Raw genomic sequence first — 19,372 nt, 5'->3', positions numbered from 1 at the left:
ATGAACTCATTACTGCATAGGGACAAACTGAATTTAACATATTTGTATTTATCAAAATGGTCTCTGTGATAGTACATTTTAAAATTTTACCTTTTAGTATGCCTTAGAGTTTACAAAGGTTGTTCACATCTATAGCATTCGTGGTCTGTCTTTGTTGGCTCAGGTTATCAGTGGGCATTTAGGCTGGGTGAGGTCTATTGCTTTTGATCCTGCTAATGAGTGGTTCTGTACAGGTTCAGCTGATCGAACAATAAAGGTAAATGGGACTTAAACTTTTATGTACTGTCCGAGAAACACCTCCTTTGTATTCTGGCTTACCTCGTCATTATGTTTCATTTGTACTTTGATGTGGATAAATGATAAGGACAAGTAGTCCGTATTTGTCAAAAGGTTTATGTATGCTGGAAAGGGCTTTTGTTGACAGTTTCCTTAAAAGTTTAACTGAACATGATTTTATGCTATTTCTGGGTTTCGATATTGTTACCATTGGACTTGTAATTGACTGTGTAGATAATGCTAAGGTGAGAGGTTTAACCTGCACCTACAGCTGGGGTAGGTGCAAAAATCATGGCCATACCTAAAATGTCTTGTGTATATGTTATGAATTTTTATATTGAAGAGACAAAGTTAAATTCAAAACGTCAATTAATTGTCACCATCTTAGTGTTTTCATTTGTCCTTTTCTGGACAACTCAACTGGAGCAGTATATGAGAAAATCCTCTTTGAATTTGCAGGAGAAGTTACTCCTGAAATCTAATAATACAACAAGCTCACTCGTTATGCATATTGGAATATTTAATTTCTGGGCTTTTGCATGATAACAAATAACTTTTAAGCAAATTTTATATCTTTCTGATCTTGGAAGTTTGAGCACAATACTTGATTTGTTTTTATTTCAGCATGAGGATTTTCTGTTTATGTAGCTAAACAATAATATGAATCAGAAACAAATTTCATCTGCAGGATAAATTAAAGATTGGCAAATTTTTGTCAACAAAATTAAATTAAGAGAAAGAAACACTCGATGAGCATTACAAAACATAGAGCAAGATTGATTGAAAACCACTAATTTCTTAGAAGCATTCAAATCTACTTCACAGTACAAAGATGAGCACTACCTAAAGTTAAACATGGAACCTCTTATAACTTATCAAATTCTCACATACCCAATGCAATGATTAACTTTAGAATTGGAATGAAGACTTCTACAGCCTCAATCTGGCATCAACTCTCATTCAAATTATGTGCTTAAAGTACTTACCTATATGCTTTTAACTTTTTAAGAGTTATCTTTTAGGGATAAACTAATAATAAAATATTCTGATAAAATCACTGCTCTGAAGCCATCCTATCCCTAATTATAGAAAGGGAATAAAACATCTTTAAAGCAAACCACAGACAATAAAATAAAGGCCTAATACTAGGCTTATTTTATCTCAACACAGTTACTACTGATGATGGCAGTTACCAGATGTGTTCATTCTTGGGAAATAGAAGCTTTTGTCACATAAATGATTTTAGAAATATCTAAAATGACCAAGTCCTTAAAACTTGGGCAAATTTCTCTCAAAAACCAATGAAAGTTGTTGGAACTTCATGAATGTGAAATTGATGAGTGATTTGTTTTGAACCAATTGATGACCTGAAAGACGAGCTCTAACCATGGTGAATCATCCACTTCTTAGCCAGCGTTAGTCAATCAAGGTTAGTCTATCACCAGGTTCTTGTAGACTAACATGATGGGTAGAGGATATTATGATAATAGATAGTTTCTATTTATATTTAATGGTTATCTATTGTAAAAATGGTTATATTTTTTTCCAAACAGTACAAAGCACACTGAGCAGACAAAATCTGCCTTTTACGCCTTCATGGACCTGCAGATCATGTCAAATTGTCTGTCTAGTGCATTGATTCAGGTGCCTATCATCATTTTACCCGCCAAAGAGATTGGTTCACTGACTACTAGCCTTTTTCAGATTTAGTTATTTTTGTTGGAGGGGAAGAGTACATTGTAGTTGGCAAAGGCAACATTTAGATTCAGTCTCCTTGTAGGAATCTCATTTTCCTTGATGTGTACTATGTTCCAGGGATGGAACTAAATGTACTCTCAGTCAGTCAATTGCTGTGACACTCTCCACGGTTGGAAGTTGCCTTTAGTTCACATTAGTGCACCATTAGTGATAGGGAGACTCAGGATGTTGTTGTAGTTGTCTTTGAGGATCATGGTCTTTTCAGACTTGCCGATTCTAGTGATTCTTGGGACTTAGCTATGGCTTCTCAATGGTCTTCTATCAGTTCACTTTGGCATTAGCAATATGGGCACTGAAATGTGCATTATCTCTCTCAGCTTGCTTGGGAAGAGCTTTCTCTTAGATTGCGAGAGATTTAGACTCAATAGCTTGGAGTTTGTGATGCATGCTAGGATGGAAAGAAACATCGTACCCCTTTCAAAAGTGTCGATTCATGGAGGGCTTTTCAGGTACTTCATCTTGTACATGCCGATATCTTCAGCCCTATGGCCACTCCTATTCTCGGGTCTAGATATTTTCTGTTGTTTGTTGACGATTTTATTAGAAAAATGTGGGTCTATTTTCTTAAAAAGAAATCAGAAGCGTTTACTATATTTTAGAAGTTTAAACCACTAGTTGAAAAAGAGTTTGAGAAATTTGTTATTGCTCCTAGGTCACATAATGGGGTGGGGGAGGGGGAGAATTTTGTTCTAATGAATTCTCTAGTGTCTGTGATATTCATGCTAGTTGAATTTCGGAACAAAACAATCATTGAGATGGCTTGATCCATGCTTGACTACAAACATTGTTCTGAAAAAGTTTTGGGCTACAGGCACTGTATTTTACCTTTTGAATAGGTCACCCATTGTGGCGGTCAAAGGTAAGACTCCGAAAGAGGCTTGGTTAGGTCGCAAGCCCAAAATCAGTCACCTGGAGGTTTTTGGCTCTCTTGCCTATGTTTGGATCCTTGATGCTGTTGGAAATATTCAAGATATGATAGGTTACTGAGAGGGGATGGGTGAATCAGTAACCTCAAAACTTTGAATACAATTCAACACTTTAATCATATATACTATTCACCATTCGTTCATCTAATCTACTGTATGTATGAGAGATCAAACATTCATAACACATCTACACAGTGATTTGGTGACCCAGAAACCTTCCAAATAGAAAGTAAAACTGGGGTGGGGATGATACCCACAAAACTTCAATACTGCAGTATAAAGTTGGCCTGTTAAGGTTTACATTGACCACTTCTGGTGATCTGCCTTGTTAGGAGCACAAATGATTGCTAGGTTCACCTTGTTAGAGGATTTATAAACATACAATGAAGTATGCACTCGGTTAAGAGATTTACAAAAGACTGTTAAGTCTACCTTGTTAAATGATTTAAAAACTGGTTCACCTGTTAGGATGAAACAATAGATTTGACTTACAACTTTATTGCTGACTAGATCCTTGAAGTATAGATCACCTTTTGTGATTGATGAATCTTTACTGTTCCTTGTTGACCTTGCTGAGTATTCTGCATTGCTGCTGATTCGCATTTACACTTCTCAAAACATTACATGTCTATTTCTTGATACTCTCATGCATGCCTTGTAAATGATATAATACATTACATATATATCATTCCAATAATTATAATTGCAAGGTCGGCTAGAACACAAGTGAACAAAACATTATTGAGTTGGCCCAATAGTAAATAACTCGGGTTCATTGAATTGACTCGGCGACCTTCTGATACTCGATGTCCACTGCATTACTCGACATTGTAATGCACTCGTTAGAAGTGAAGGCTCGGTCCATACTAATCACTCAACGTAGTTCTGAACTCGGTGACCACTGGTGACTCGGTAGATGTAGTGTTACTCGGTAGATATAGTGTTACTCGGTAGATACTCCATGCTGAGTTTACCTTGCATTACTTGGTAAACATTATAGTTTCCATGCTCGGTTTACACTGAATTCTCATGACACACTTTGACTGCTCGGTAGAAATTGAGATGCTCAGTGTAAATTGCTGAACACTTCTAAGCTCGATGAGTGTAGGAAACTGAGTGCTGAGCTCGGTAGCTATACTGATATAGATAATTGTTGTCACTAATGGCAATAGTAACTTGATGCCAACATATGTGTCACACACCAAGTTGGATGCCAAGAGTCAGAAAATCATGCTTGCTAGATATAGTAGTCTTCACAAAGCCTACTACTTGATCAACACTGAGAGATCTTGTCTCCTGTATAGTTGTGTAGTCTTTGATGAGTAGCGAGGACCATTCATGCTTGTTTCTCTTGTTCTCGATCCAATAGATCAGCCTATGAAGACTCATGATTTGGGAGTTCAGCTTGATGGAGCTCTGTTTTTTGGCGAAACTTTGGGCCTCCATTTGACATGTAATGTTGAAAATATATAATAGATATGAGGCATTCAAGAAGAGATTTGTGTGATTCAAAGAAAACACGCAAATATGATGCATATGAATGATATATCATTATATGAAACATATGATAAAAACAACCAAAGCCAAAAGATGATATGAAGATTCATGACATAGATAAAGACCTAGGCTGGACAGAGTATCCAGGCAGTGGGGAAAGTTCATGCACAACAATTGCACATTATACACAGTCAACCAGATATGAAAAGTACAGAAACAACCTGGGACATCACTTTTCATATACTTATCCTCAAAATAAATAGATGGCACCTTAGACTTGTTCAAGTTATATTGAGAGACTACAGTAACGTGGAAACAAATTTCAAAGATAATTAGCGTTACATGTCATCATTTGATAGCATTTCCAGATGAAGCATTTATCTTGTGGTAGCACAACCATCATAACTGTAGCAATTCAACAACCATCTGCAATTCTGGAAGATATTACTGCACCTAACTTTTAAAACAAATCGCTTGGATCTTTTGAAGGCAATGGTCCCAGAGTATGGTGAGAACTTGTGATTCCTTCTTGCGTGAGAAACAAAGAGCTCATGGGGCATAATGCTTTGGAGCTCAGAGTCATGGATGTGTAAACTAAGTCATCAAACAACAACGGTGATTCGGATTAAGCAAATTAGTGAAGTTGCAAATCTAAGGACGATGCCCAGCTTGGTCTCCCGATGTGATAGCAATCATCTATAGGTGTAAATTGTTTGCCGTGGGTCAAACAAGAAATACATTAAACATTCGGTACTTGCTTGAGGCATAGTTTTTCTTGTAAAATGATTTCATACTTCATTACGTCACCAGATTTTTCTTGTGACATTATTTTTTCTTGAGAGACTATAGCGGAGAAAATGATCCGACGTTGGGACTTGCAAAGTAATAACAAAGATGCAATTATTCTTAATATTCATATTTATGCCTTGTCTTGATGCCTGAAGAAAACCGTATAGATATGAATGATAGAAGTTTGAAGAATTGATTCGTACGATGATATCTAATTAAGGAAAAGGCCGAGGAGAACAAGCACGATGCATCATACCAATTGAGTACACAAACCTTTCAAGGCCATGTTTCAGTCATGAACAACAAGACAAAGTAAGGCTCTCAATTAATTCGATCATGTAGAAAGACAGAGGTGTGTAGTTGTCGCGATGAATAGAGATGAAGATTCATTATAAAGACACGTCAAGACCCGTGTGTGTTGAAAAAATATATTAAATACTTGTGTCCGATAATCAAAGAACCAATGGGAGGTGAATCTTACTAAGAGTTTGAAGACAAAAGATGCGTGGAGGGCCAAAAACAAAGGGCCATTCAATATCGATAACCACCAAATTGGAATGAATTGAAATTATCATCGGTTCCAGTATGCGTCAACGGTGAAGTCCAAGATAGGAGCAATTTCTCGTAAAAAAATTAGTATTAATGTTTTAACCTACGGTATAAATTAATTAAAAGTTGAGCAAATGGGAAAGGTGCGATCTATTTTCAAATAATATGACACTTGACTTTGAACAGTCATGTCCCCTTATGTGAACAAATATAAATAAGGAAGAATTTATTTTTCAAGATAGAATTCAATATCCGAACAATTACATTTAGATTTACTCTGAAGAAGCATTTTTATATTTATATATTTTTGTAAGGAGGAATAAGGGCTCAATATGGCTTTATAATATAAATTCCACTATTTTACTTTTAAAATAAAATAAAATGTCTTTTGTTTATTTTAAAATGGCGCGGAGATTTAAATTGCAGGTGAATCGTCCTTATAATTATCTTCTGGAATTCTGCATACAATTTAAATATCGGATAAGTGGACATGGTCATCTAGCATTTAAATTCGAGCATCACAGATAGTGTGAAATATTTAATTGTTTCCGCATCTGTGTCCAGTTTGTCTCCTTGCGAGAGGAGTTAAAATTCAATCTGGACTAATTTAAGATTGCGTAATATTTGGTTTGTCGCATCTTGATGATTTAATTGTTAGCAATATAAATGCATATGAACTTTATGAAGTTGTACGTGAAAAGTTCACTGAAGTTGACTCAATAGCCCGGATGAGTAGAGGCATTGATCTTTTTATTGAAGTCAGAAAATCTATATATTTCTTTTGCAAGCATCAAATTCATATTAACAAAATTTAAACAAAACATTCAATTATCAAGTATTTAGCATCCAATTTCATTTTGATCAAGTTCGAGGACCTTGCCAACCGAAGAACTCAAGAAGTTTAAATTTGCTATAGAAAAGCCTTGAACCAGACAGTCAATGTTTGAGGTGAAGGTTTACCCGCGTGGGTGTAGTGGAGCCTGAAGTGTAGGGAATCGAGAAGTATTCTCGTTCGTTGGCCATAACTAATCGAGAAGTCCTATTGGAGAAGCGATAGGCTCCTGGATTTCCAACCTGTGGTTTTGGGAACCAATAGATTGGCGACTCTACTGGGAGAGTTGCATGCAATACATATTGTGAAGTTACCCAAAGTTTCAATTTTCGTAGATCAGAATTAGAAAGAAGTTGTGTCAGTTTGTTTTGAAGTGTACTCTACTGGAAGTGAGAACCCGAAAGATCAATACATTCCTCGAAAGAGGTGGCGACTCTATTCAATACAATTTTCAGTTGGTAACTTTGCTAAGGGAGAAGACTTAGAAGGAAGTGATTTGATTATCTAACATGGACAATATGTATTACGATCAGGAGGTGGATCTATGTTATACCATGGAAGAAGAATACATACACCCACTTGATGCCTTTTTCAATCTAGAAAGATATGAGGGCGAGACATCGACACATTTGTTTATAAGGATGGTGGATATTTTTTGGGAAGTATCTTCATACATCATGCCTTCACGCAAGGAATTGATAAGAAACTTTTGTGTGTTGGGAATCTCGCCAAAAGGTCCTGATTTGATGCTTCTTTTCCAAATATTGGATGAAAGTCTCAATTATATACCTCCTTTGGATGCATTTTGGAATTTAGAAAAGCAAGAAGATGAATTTGCAACACAATTCTTCATGAGGATGTTTAATGCTTATCAAGAAATACCTTTGGAATATAGACCTCCATCATCTGATCTTCTCAACAGGATGCGGGAATTTGGCCTCTTATATGATCATCAGTTTATTAACTTTCTCAAACTTATGGATAATGAATTGGTTGCAAAGGAAAATGAATGTAGAACTGAAGTAACATATGAGTCAAATGAAGTTTCAGATTCAAATAGAGATGAAAATTTTGAACATTTTGAAAGAGAATCAGCCCATGATGATACTTATATGCCTACAGCTGACAGTGAATGTGAAAATGAGGAAGAGGATTCTCTTACTGTGGAGGAGATTTCAGCCTTGTTAGATTTAGAATATCAGAAGGATGTTGAGAAAAATGGTCCAATTTTTTTTGTCAAATCACCATGGTGAGCAAGGTGATGGGTCAGTGCATTCTAAAGGGGTACTAGATGAAGGAGATGGTAATTCAGAGGAATCATATAGTGAGGATGAAGTAGAACTGCATACAATGTATGAACACGGAGAAGTTTCAGAAGATAATGTTGATGAAGACATTAGTCTTGTTGATGACACACCTGATGATCCAAATGGAAGCTCTCATGATAGTATGCCTTAATTTTCTATATTTTTGAACCCATTGTTTGAAGAAGAAGTAATAGAAGACAGATCTGAATTCACTATATTCTCAAATCCATTGTTTGAGGAGGATTTTCTTTGCAATCAAATCCATCAGCATCATGATGAAGATAGCAGGTCTGATTTTGAAATTGATGAAATTCATGAAGTGTGTTCAGAAGGTGAAACATCATTGAATTCATCCTATGAGCAGGAGGTACATCAAACATGTGAAGGTGAGGTGGAATAAGCCAAGCGTAATGAGGAGAGTATGTTGGAGAATAGTTCTAAAAATTGTTCCAGCATCCTACCTGATCAAGTTCTTGATAAAAAGGTTCTTGAGTGCGAGTTATCTTCAAATTCTTTTTGTTCAGATTGTTCAGATTGTGTACATAAGGATCTTCCAGTGAGCAGAAACTGTAGTACATCAAATGAATTCTCGAAGGCAAGTAAGACGGATACCAAAGACTTCGTTGATGAAATTGAGCCGATGAATGTTCTTCATGAGGATGGCACACCTACTACAAGTTTGATGCTTGGGCAGCATACTGAAATGATGAAAGGAAAGCATATCATGATTAGAAGAAAGAAGGTGTTACATGATCAGAATCAAGTGTTTGATAGAGGGAAGAATCAATGTTCATTTTTTGGGGGGCCTGGGGCCACCCAATTTCACCTTGCATGATGTTATGCATGGATGCTCGGTCTGCTCCTCCAGAGATAGTTGGAATCTCATTATGCCCACAAGGAGCATATGTCCCCAACAAGAGCCACTGATGGAGCTCTGATTTTTGGCGAAACTTTGGGCCTCCATTTGACATGTAATGTTGAAAATATATAATAGATATGAGGCATTCAAGAAGAGATTTGTGTGATTCAAAGAAAACACGCAAATATGATGCATATGAATGATATATCATTATATGAAATGTATGATATAAACAGCCAAAGCCAAATGATGATATGAAGATTCATGACATAGATAAAGACCTATGCTGGATAGAGTATCCAGGTAGTGGGAAAAGTTCATGCACAACAACTGCACATTATACATAGTCAATCAGATATGAAAGTACGGAAACAACCCGAGACATCACTTTTCATATACTTATCCTCAAAATAAATACATGGCACCTTAGACTTGCTCAAGTTATATTGAGAGACTACAGTAACAATGGAAACAAATTTCAAAGATAATTAGCGTTACATGTCATCATTTGGTAGCATTTCTAGATGAAGCATTTATCTTGTGGTAGCACAACCATCATAACTGTAGCAATTCAACAATCATTTGCAATTCTGGAAGATATTATTGCACCCAACTTTTAAAACAAATCGCTTGGATCTTTCGAAGGCAGTGGTCCTAGAGTATGGTGAGAAATTGTGATTCCTTCTTGCATGAGAAACGAAGAGCTCATGGGGCATAGTGCTTTGGAGCTCAGAGTTGTGTATGTGTAAACTAAGTCATCAAACAACAACGGTGATTCAGATTAAGCAGATTGGTGAAGCCACAAATCTAAGGATGATGCCCAGCTTGGTCTGCTGATGTGATAGCAATCATCTACAGCTGTAAACTATTTGCCATGGGTCAAAGAAGAAATACATTAAACATTTGGTACCTGCTTGAGGCAAATTTTTTTTTTGTGAAATGATTTCATACTTCATTACGTCACCAGAAAATCTATATATTTCTTCTGCAAGCATCAAATTCATTATTAACAAAATTTATACAAAACATTCAATTATCAAGTATTCAACATCCAATTTCATTTTGATCGAGTTCGAGGACCTTGCCAGCCAAAGAACTCAAGACGTTTAAATTCGCTATAGAAAAGCCTAGAACCTGATAGTCAGTGCTTGAGGTGAAGGTTTACCCGCTTGGGTGTAGCGGAGCTTGAATTGTAGGGGAATCGAGAAGTATTCTCGCTCGTTGGCCATAACTGATTAAGAAGTCCTATCGAAGAAGCGATAGGCTCTTGGATTTCCAATCTGCGGTTTTGGGAACCAACACAACTTACATAGGTCCACTTGATGGGAGGGTTCTAGCAGCTTTGACGACATTGGTATTAGTATGAAGAGGTTTCCACAATCCATCATAGTATTAAGATGCAAATTTCTTGATTTGATTGTGTGCTGAAATATTTTGCATCAACGATTCGAATCACACTCAGTGATTCATTATTAGTATACAATTTGTCTCCTCTAGCTCTTCTCATCCTGTTGGTGAATCATTTAGTGTGATTCGAAACATTGATGCAAAAATTTCAGCACAAAATCAAATCCAGATACTGCATCTTTATCTTAGCTACAGTATTAACAGTGATTCTTCTACAAACACTTTTGGCTTCTCTTGCAGGATCACCCATATATGCAGATGCTTCACCTGATTTTGATTGAGATTCTTTACTTGATTTTGATTGAGATTCTTTTGATGAGGAACCTGATCATAGAGCATCTCCTGATACGAATGTTGGTCCTTCTTTCTGGTCAAAGTGGTGGGCTAAGACGTTGATCTTCGAGATGATGAGATCATTGATGGGAGAATTGCTCGGAAAAAGAGCAAACATATAGAGACAGTTAATTTTTCTCTCATGACCAACTTCACAGTGTGTTTGAACCTTAGACATACTCTGAGGCTAAAGGAATTCCAAAGTGGGAATAGGCCATGAAATCTGTACACTAGAGCCTGCTGAAGAATCACATCTGGGTCCTTTTTGATCTTCCACCTGGGAAGAAACCCATTAGATGCAAATGGGCCTACAAAATAAAATACAAATCTGATGGTACTTTTTCTTAGCGTTAAGGTATTGATTATGAGGAGCTTCTACAACAAAGATGAGTACTATTAGATTAGTCCTAGCCATGGCAACATAGTTTGGTTGGAAGGTCCATTAGATGGACGTCAAGAGTACTTCTTGAATGGTGACCTACAAGAAGAGTTCTACATGACACACCCTCCTAGTTTCAAGGTTGTTGGTAAAGAATAACAAGTTCTTAGATTGGTGAAAGCTCTCTATGGTTTGAAGCAGGTCCCTAGGGCATGGTACATGAAACTTGATAAGTACCTCAGTGATAAAGGCTTCTAGAGAGTTCTTCAGACTCAAATTTGTATATCAAGACTACTAGTAGTGACATCATCATTCTGGTAATTAATGTGGATGATTTGATCATCATTGGCAGTTCGACATCTTTGATTCAAGGAATCAAACATATTTTATGCCAGTCTTGATATGACTGTTCTTGCGCTCATGCATTATTGCCTAGGTGTTGAGATTTGGCAACAATATTTTGGTATGTTCATTTCTCAGTCCAAATATGCCATGGCTTTGTTAGACAAGTTTCGTATGCAGAATTACAAGCCTATACCTACACCATGGATAAAGGTCTGAAGTTATCAGCTAAGTCTGATTCTCCTCCAGTTGATTATAGTACATACAGGCAACTAGTAGGCAGTCTCATTTACCTCTCTGCTACTAGACCTGATATCAGCTTTGCAGTCAGCTATATCTCATGCTTTATGACAACTCCCAAGGCTGATCATTGGATGACAACAAAGTGTGTGCTTTGTTATGTGAAGGGCACTACTGATATGAATTTCTTTATTATTGGAGACCAAATCCTAGACTTAGTAGATTCACAAATTCAGATTGGGTAGGTTCTGCTGATGATAAAATGTCAAATTTTGGATGTGTTTAGCTTGGGATTTGGTGCCATCACATGGACCGGTAAGAAACAACATGTAGTTTCTCTCTCCTCTATAGAGGCTGAATACATAGGGACTGTTAATGCAAGTTGTAAAGCTTGTATGGCTTCGTCGGATGCTTGGGGATATGCAGATGTCACCAACAGGACCGACCACTTTGTTTGTTGATAATGAAGGCATTATAAAGTTACCACGGAATTCAGTCTTCCATAAACGAACCAAGCAAGTGGTTGTTCACTATCATAAGGCAGCTGGTTGAAGACGAGACAATAGACTTGCAGTATGTTCTTACATCGAATCACAGTGTAGATATTCTCACCAAGCCTCTTGGTCCAGATAAGTTTGTCAAGTTCAGAGGTCAGCTTGGTGTAGTGGATTGATTAATTGTTAAGGGAGGGTATTACGATAATAGATAGTTTCATTTAATATTTAATGGTAATATTTTACCAATTACTTCCCGTAATAGAGGACTTGTGATTGGGTGAAATTTTCTCATGGTATACAAATTCTCAAAGTTGCCAAGTTAATCTCCAAAGTTAACTTAAATCTAGAGAGATAGAGTGAACACCCCTTGAGGAGGAAAAGGGTTTAGTGAGAAATTTAAGCCAACTTAAGATTATGATAGGGTTGGTGCTTTGAGGGAAACCCTATGTAGCGCATAGGGTTTTAGAGGGAAAATAAAAAGACTACTCAAGGAGTCATTTGATATGTCATGTTTATTTTTCACTTTGGCCTCTTGAGACGAGCTTAGTTGTACTTGAGGGTTTGGGGGAGCTTGTGGAGATTTAAACCCTTCACCCTTGATCACACCTGCAGTTATGAAAGATTTTCTCAAGGTGTGTGGGGAAACATGTAAATGTGCTCTTGCATACATGTAGGAATAGCAATGCAAGTACTTCAAGATCTTCAGTGATCAATCTTCAGGTCTCTTTTTGTGATGACAAGTGAGAATGAAAGTTCCACAAAAAGGAATGGTTTTTGCTTTTGGCGGTTGAACTGAGGTGAAATGTGTTTGTTTTAGTGACTCAAGAGGGTTAGATGTTGTTATTAGGGTTAGTGGTTTTTTTTCTTCTGATCAATCACTGTCAAAATCAAATGGCGAATTTTTTTTAACAGTAGACACATTCAAAGTTGCCTAAAATCTGATGGGTTCACTCAAAGTTTGTCATGGTTTTGAAAGGTTATCTAGGTTTGCCCAAGTTTTTCTAGGACAATTCCACTGGCCATTTCCTGCTTCTTGTGTGAATTCTTCAGACAGGTTAACCTAGATGACAAATCCACTTTAAACTAGATCCAAATCTAGGGCTGCATACCAATGAACTGGTAACTTATGTCATAACCGCTTCACTGCCACTGAGTTTATTTTGTTGGTTCCCAAAACCGCAGATTGGAATCCTATGAGCTTTGCCTACTCGATGCTGGGATATCCAACTGGTTAAGGGCAACTTGACGGGGTTGATCGGTGCGATCCAAATCCCTTGCTCTGCAAAACCAAGGTAGGTGTACTTGATCCTGGACAAAACACTTAGATCCAAGACACTTATAGTAGATTGATTAGAATGCAAATGTATTCAAAGTCTTCCTAATGACAAGAATTATAGAAAAACTTTAAACTTGAAAATTATGAATAAATAAATAAATGTGATAATATTTTAAATAAAGAATCAACACAACAAGTTAATATATTAATTCCTCAATAGAAAGAAATGAAATAGTTGCCAGCATATGGATTATGAATCAAGAGTAATATAAAGACTAGTGCTTAATTAAATGGGCAAACAGAGTCAATATTATAAGTTGAAATGTACAACTTTATAAAATTCAATGTACTTCAACTATAAACAATGTGAACAATTCAGAGATGACGGATCAATTATATGAACACAATTTTAAACTACTCTAGGATGCACTTTAACTCTTGTAATATGGAGACAAACTAGACATAAATACAGAAACAATTAAATATTTCACAATATCTATGTTTATTAAATTTAAAATGCAATAATGACCCGGTCCACTTATCCGAATTTTAAAATGTTTATAGAAATTAATAAAAAATTATAAAGGACACAATAATATTTGAACTCCGAAATTTAAAATAAATAATAATACCAGAAATAAAATCACAATAAAGACATTCCTCACAGATGATCCATCTATTGCGAATTTATCCGGATCACACAAAATTCACCCAATAATTCAATCCACGGGCTTTGTTCAGAATTCATTTCTTTGTCAATGGGAGAATATAATACATCATAAGTGCATCAGAATATATAAAATCTTTAAAAATATCAATATGAATTCTGAGTTGTCCCCTGTTCTTGATTATGCATTTCATATTTATAATGAATGAAAGGGTGCGGAGATGAAAAGACATATCTCTCTAAAGCGCCTACCTATACTTAACAAAGTGCAACCACCCGATAATCTCATGGAGTTACAAACTTTACATCTTTATAAATTAAACCCCCTTTTTAGATTTATTTAAATAGGTATAATGGGTAATTGCATATCCTTGGATGCATTGGTTTTATTCTCCATCGGGTCGGGTATGCTATCGAACCAGTAATTGTCCCTCCCGTGCATATTTCCAAACCATAGCTTGCTTCTGTTTTGCTCCATGATAATGAATCTTATGTGAACCATGCAGGACAACACATGTAGCCTGCGTGTCCTGTGTTTCCAATTCCTTCCGTGAGGCTTCTTGATTCACAACCGCTCATGTTGGAAGTTTCACCCCCACAACTCTTCTTTCCATCGCACTCCATCATTTTACCTGAAACATATGCAATAAGATATTAGATATATTAACGGTTGGTGGTGATTGATGTAAAATTTCCTTGCTTTCTGTGGCCACTTCACTCTGCCGTATATCTCTGATGGCTCGATTGAAATTTGATGGTCACTGACGATAAACTTATTCTGCCTATCTCAGAGCATCCGCTTGCTATCGTAGGTTCTGCTTCCCTGATTACTGAATAGATGCTTCATACACATACAAATCTGGAGATGAAGGGCGTATAAAATTTCTCTAGTTGGACGAAGAATATAGTGCTCTACAACCATGGTGTCCATGTAGGGATTTCATATGTGTCTTAGATGCTCATTCTCTACTTCCCATGCTATATATGCTAATCATGATTTCCTTAGTGTAGCGTCTTTGATCATTGCCGGATATAAAGGTAAGAGTGACTGCTGTGTATATCTACTGTACAATTATTTCATGTATTGTTTTGAAATATGCCATAGAATCGCTCCTTGACCATGTAGTAAGATGATTGTTGCATAACCTTACCCTTTTCCATCTGAAATAAATTTCAAGCTACATTGAATGACTCTCGGGTTACTGTAATCAACACATTCATATTTGGAATCCTAAAGAATATACAAGAATGAATGCTGAAATAGATATATCAGGCCCAGAATATATTGATTAGACCATATATGCAAATGCTTTTGATGACTTGTCATCAATGCTATCTCCGTGTTAACAAGCCCGGTATGTGAGTATAAATTTCTGAATCCATTCTTTATCCAAACTTGCATATCATGTTAAATGATTCCAGATTGCACAACAAAAAATCTCTACACATCATTCTATCCGGAATCGAGATGATGCTCAAAGACAATGACACCCAATACAGTGTGCAGTCACCAATATAAAACATTATATAACAGCAAAAAGAATCTGGAATCTGGGAATAGGATGCATCAACACAACTCTAACTCATTATGTTCGCTCATTCTTTATGATAAAAATGGAGAGTAAAATAAGGCTCCATCATGTTCCTCTTGGCATAATTAATCGAATTTGTCATTTTGTATGTTGGGATTTCTATATGCTTCTCTCAAGGACTTCTAGTTACCAAATGGAAAAGAGATTTTTGAGTGTAAGAGAAGATTCTTTTGCTTGATTACATGTTACATGTCTTTTGTCTTCAGTTCTTGATTTTGATGCTTTAATGGTATCCTGCAGATTTGGGAAACAGCCACAGGAAAGCTCAAGATAACATTAACTGGACATATCGAACAGATAAGAGGTTAGTTCCTGTGAAAACAATGCTTCAAATTTTCGGTAAAAATTAGTAGCTTCTATTCAAACCTGGGTAATGTGTTGTCACTCTTTTGTTATATTTCTCTGCTTCAGGTTTGGCTATAAGTACTCGACATCCTTACATGTTTTCTGCTGGAGATGATAAGCAAGTCAAATGCTGGGACCTTGAGTATAACAAGGTTGGCCTCACTAAAATATCACAGAGTGCTGTTGTATCATCTTGCCTAGCCTGTTTGATATCAAGGATTATCCTAGTATCTCACTAATAATACTATACTCAATAATACAGGTTATCCGTTCTTATCACGGGCACCTGAGTGGTGTTTACTGTCTCGCACTTCATCCAACATTGGATATTCTCTGTACGGGAGGTCGTGATTCTGTCTGCAGAGTATGAAACCTTTGTCATGTCTACTCTCTGTATTTTCTTTTATGGATAGAATTTAATGTTGACATAGACGTTTGATGTCATCAGGTATGGGATATACGCACTAAGGCCCAGATATATGCACTTAGTGGTCATGAAAATACCGTGTGTTCAGTTTTTACACAAGGAACGGTAATTGAAATCATTCTCATCCATAATTTTTCAATTTTCAAATACAGAATTGATTCTATTGTTGAATAAGGCTTACATAATTAATTTATTTTGTTAGATTATATGGGCATTCATATGAAAGCTTTATCAGAACACTGAAAATTTATATTGGTCATTTTGCAAAGTTCTTTATAATAGGGCTAGCTATTGCATTTATTTTGGTCTTTGTTTTTGATAGGAATGGTTTCTTATTTATACTTAGTGCACATATTTTTTTTTATAAATTCAATGTTCCACGTGCGTAACCTGCCAGAATGGCCACATTTTTGGAATGTTCGGTGCTTGGAGTTCATGACCCCCAGCTGTTGCACCTCTGCTCCTCAAGTCTAGGGGACATTTCTGAGATGACCCCTGGTTTGTGCATTCTAGGATGTCCACAAGGATCTTTTGGAAATTTTAAAGAGTCTTTGACTGTTCCAAGGGTTTCTAGGTGTTGCAAAATGTAAGTGATAAAATTGTGAGAATGACATTCATGATTCACCATGAAGGCTGGTCAGATTTGGAAGGCCTTGATTGGTGCTTGGTGGCAAGCGCTCTGTGCCTTGACCCCACCCTGTATTGCAATAGGGAACACATAAGGAGTGCTGCCCCTTGACTTTTCTGGGGGCACTGCCCCTCAAATGCCTGCAATGAGCACTGCCTCTGCACCCCAAAACTCCACCCACTGTTGTAAATGTTCAATGCAATCATTGCCACGTTTTAATTATGTATTAGTTTGAATTTTACTTGGTATGCCAAAGTTTGATTTGCAATCATTGCCATGTTTTTAATATTAATTAGTTTTAACTTTTCGTGGTATAACAAAGTCTCATTTACAATTCTTATTCTTTGCACATCTTTTTATAACTAATTTTTCATGTACTCCATGTATCTGTACCACCTCCCTACCACATTGCTACCGCCCCCACTGTCCCTAACCTTTGGCTTTCGGTCGCCTCATACTTGAAATCTGTCTTGTGAAGAAATTCTGTGGTTCTAAGGGATCCTGCCATGATTTTGTGGTTTACAGGTTTTTCTTTGCAGTTATACCCCTACAAGGGTTTAAGATCGTAAAAAGTCCATGTATGACAACATTCTCGAGTTGCTGGTCTCTGAAAATGAATACCAAAAGTCATTTCACAAGGGTAGTCATTCATCAAGAAGACCCTTTGTGTAACTAATGTGACCAGCTGTTCGTTCATAAAGGATGAACAGTCCCTCAACGTTTTTGAAAGCATTCATGTTTTATGATATATAACATTATGAGGAGCAGCTTCAGAAGTTTCCCCTTATAAACTGTACCTACAAATTGTCATTCTGTATATGCTGGCCTTACATCAACTAACAGTTGAGAAATGGCATTGGGCTTCATATTAGCTAGAACATGCTCTCATATGGTGTTTCAGAGAAGCTTGAATTGTTGATTCTATTCTCTGAGAAATGACATTGGGCTTAATATTATTAGATAGAACTTGCTCTCATAGGGTTCTTCAGCAAAGCTGGCCTTCAATAAACTAACCTTACCTTTGAAGAGGAAATGCCTTCCAGGCTTTCCCCCATATGGTGTATAGGCACAATAATATTAATAATTTGATTTTGAAGTAACACAATGATGGAGATAATTATTTTCTTGTGGTGGACTTCTTTTTATTTCAAATTTTGTCGAGAACCAACAATCTTTAGAGTATTTAATGATGTTATACTTGTTCACATGGAACATATGATGCAACTGCATAGGCATAAAAGCCATAATTATGTCTTTAAATAGAAAAATAATTAACATGATCATATCTACAGTGGACTATTCTAAGATAATGTATTTCATCAAGAATCAGCAATTGTAAACTTGGTCAATAAAATATTTTTATATTGGTTGATTTGAGGCTTTATCAGGAGTTGCCAAACAGCTATAGAAATACACTATATTTCAATCACACACTACAGAAATCCAAAGGGATTGATGGGCCAGAAATTAAATTGTAGCGATGACAGGTCGCTTGTATGTGTTACTATAAGATGCTGCCTAGAAGATGTTCAAATGCTGATTATACAATGAAAGCAGCTGAAAAGGCTTTTAATATTTTATCAAGCCATACGGGATAAACGGACTTTTTAGGACAACTAACCAGGAAGGACAGAACATATAAGTTGTTGGGGATAAGTATTAGTGTATGGTTGACAGAAATGCTTGAGTGCATGGAATTGTCACTCTTTTCACTTATTGCTGGTTGTTTTATTTGTAAGGATTTGTATTTTTCATAGGCTGTTGGTAAGTTGATGGACCCTTTCATATTGAATATCCTTTTTGTATTATAACATTTATTTGTCCTCTAGTTATATAAGAAAGATAGTAGTCAATTGTTGCTTCTCTATTTTACAGGATCCACAAGTGGTGACTGGCTCTCATGATACTACCATTAAGTTATGGGACCTTGCTGCAGGCAATTTTCCAACTCTGTTTGGAATTTTACTTTATTTTTAATTGAAATAAAAACTTTGAATTCTTAGTCTCTCTATGTTTCATTCTGGGCAGGGAAATCTATGTCCACACTTACATATCACAAGAAATCTGTTCGAGCACTTGCTTTGCACCCCTTTGAGTATGTTTTTAAACCACTTTAAAATTTCCCTAATATTATCAATGATTATATTGGCTCCTGTACCCTTTGTTGCTAAATATACATGGCCAGATAATATTCTGTACTGTATATGCAGGCACAATTTCGCATCAGCATCTGCTGATAACGTCAAAAAATTCAAACTCCCCAAGGGAGAATTCCTGCACAATATGCTGTAAGTTGTTATATTTTTTGGACCAACTGAGCGATAATCATACTTCTACAGGGATTACAATCATTTATTTTTGATGATATTGGTACACACTGTCTATCTCCATTAATAAAGTGATATATTTCACTTATGTATGACAAGAGTCCTAAAGACAGGAAAAT

The 19,372-nt window shown here is 36.4% G+C and overlaps 1 protein-coding gene across 2 annotated transcripts in view; it reads left to right on the top strand.

Annotated features, from left to right (window-relative positions):
* Positions 1-19,372, top strand: part of PRL1 (pleiotropic regulatory locus 1) — a 100,027-nt gene that overhangs the window by 65,216 nt on the left and 15,439 nt on the right. For both annotated transcript variants that reach the window (XM_089800186.1, XM_089800185.1), the window contains exons 7-14: positions 164-256; positions 15,767-15,830; positions 15,938-16,023; positions 16,134-16,235; positions 16,320-16,403; positions 18,802-18,862; positions 18,955-19,021; positions 19,137-19,214. In XM_089800186.1, coding sequence (XP_089656312.1) covers positions 164-256; positions 15,767-15,830; positions 15,938-16,023; positions 16,134-16,235; positions 16,320-16,403; positions 18,802-18,862; positions 18,955-19,021; positions 19,137-19,214 — 635 coding nt within the window. The remainder of the gene's footprint in view (positions 1-163; positions 257-15,766; positions 15,831-15,937; positions 16,024-16,133; positions 16,236-16,319; positions 16,404-18,801; positions 18,863-18,954; positions 19,022-19,136; positions 19,215-19,372) is intronic.

This window comes from Cupressus sempervirens, chromosome 9 (assembly GCF_028749045.1).
Source record: "Cupressus sempervirens isolate cs-2001-9-10 chromosome 9, ASM2874904v1, whole genome shotgun sequence".
In the NCBI taxonomy this organism is placed as follows: domain Eukaryota; kingdom Viridiplantae; phylum Streptophyta; class Pinopsida; order Cupressales; family Cupressaceae; genus Cupressus; species Cupressus sempervirens.
This window is presented reverse-complemented; position numbering and strand designations above follow the sequence as displayed.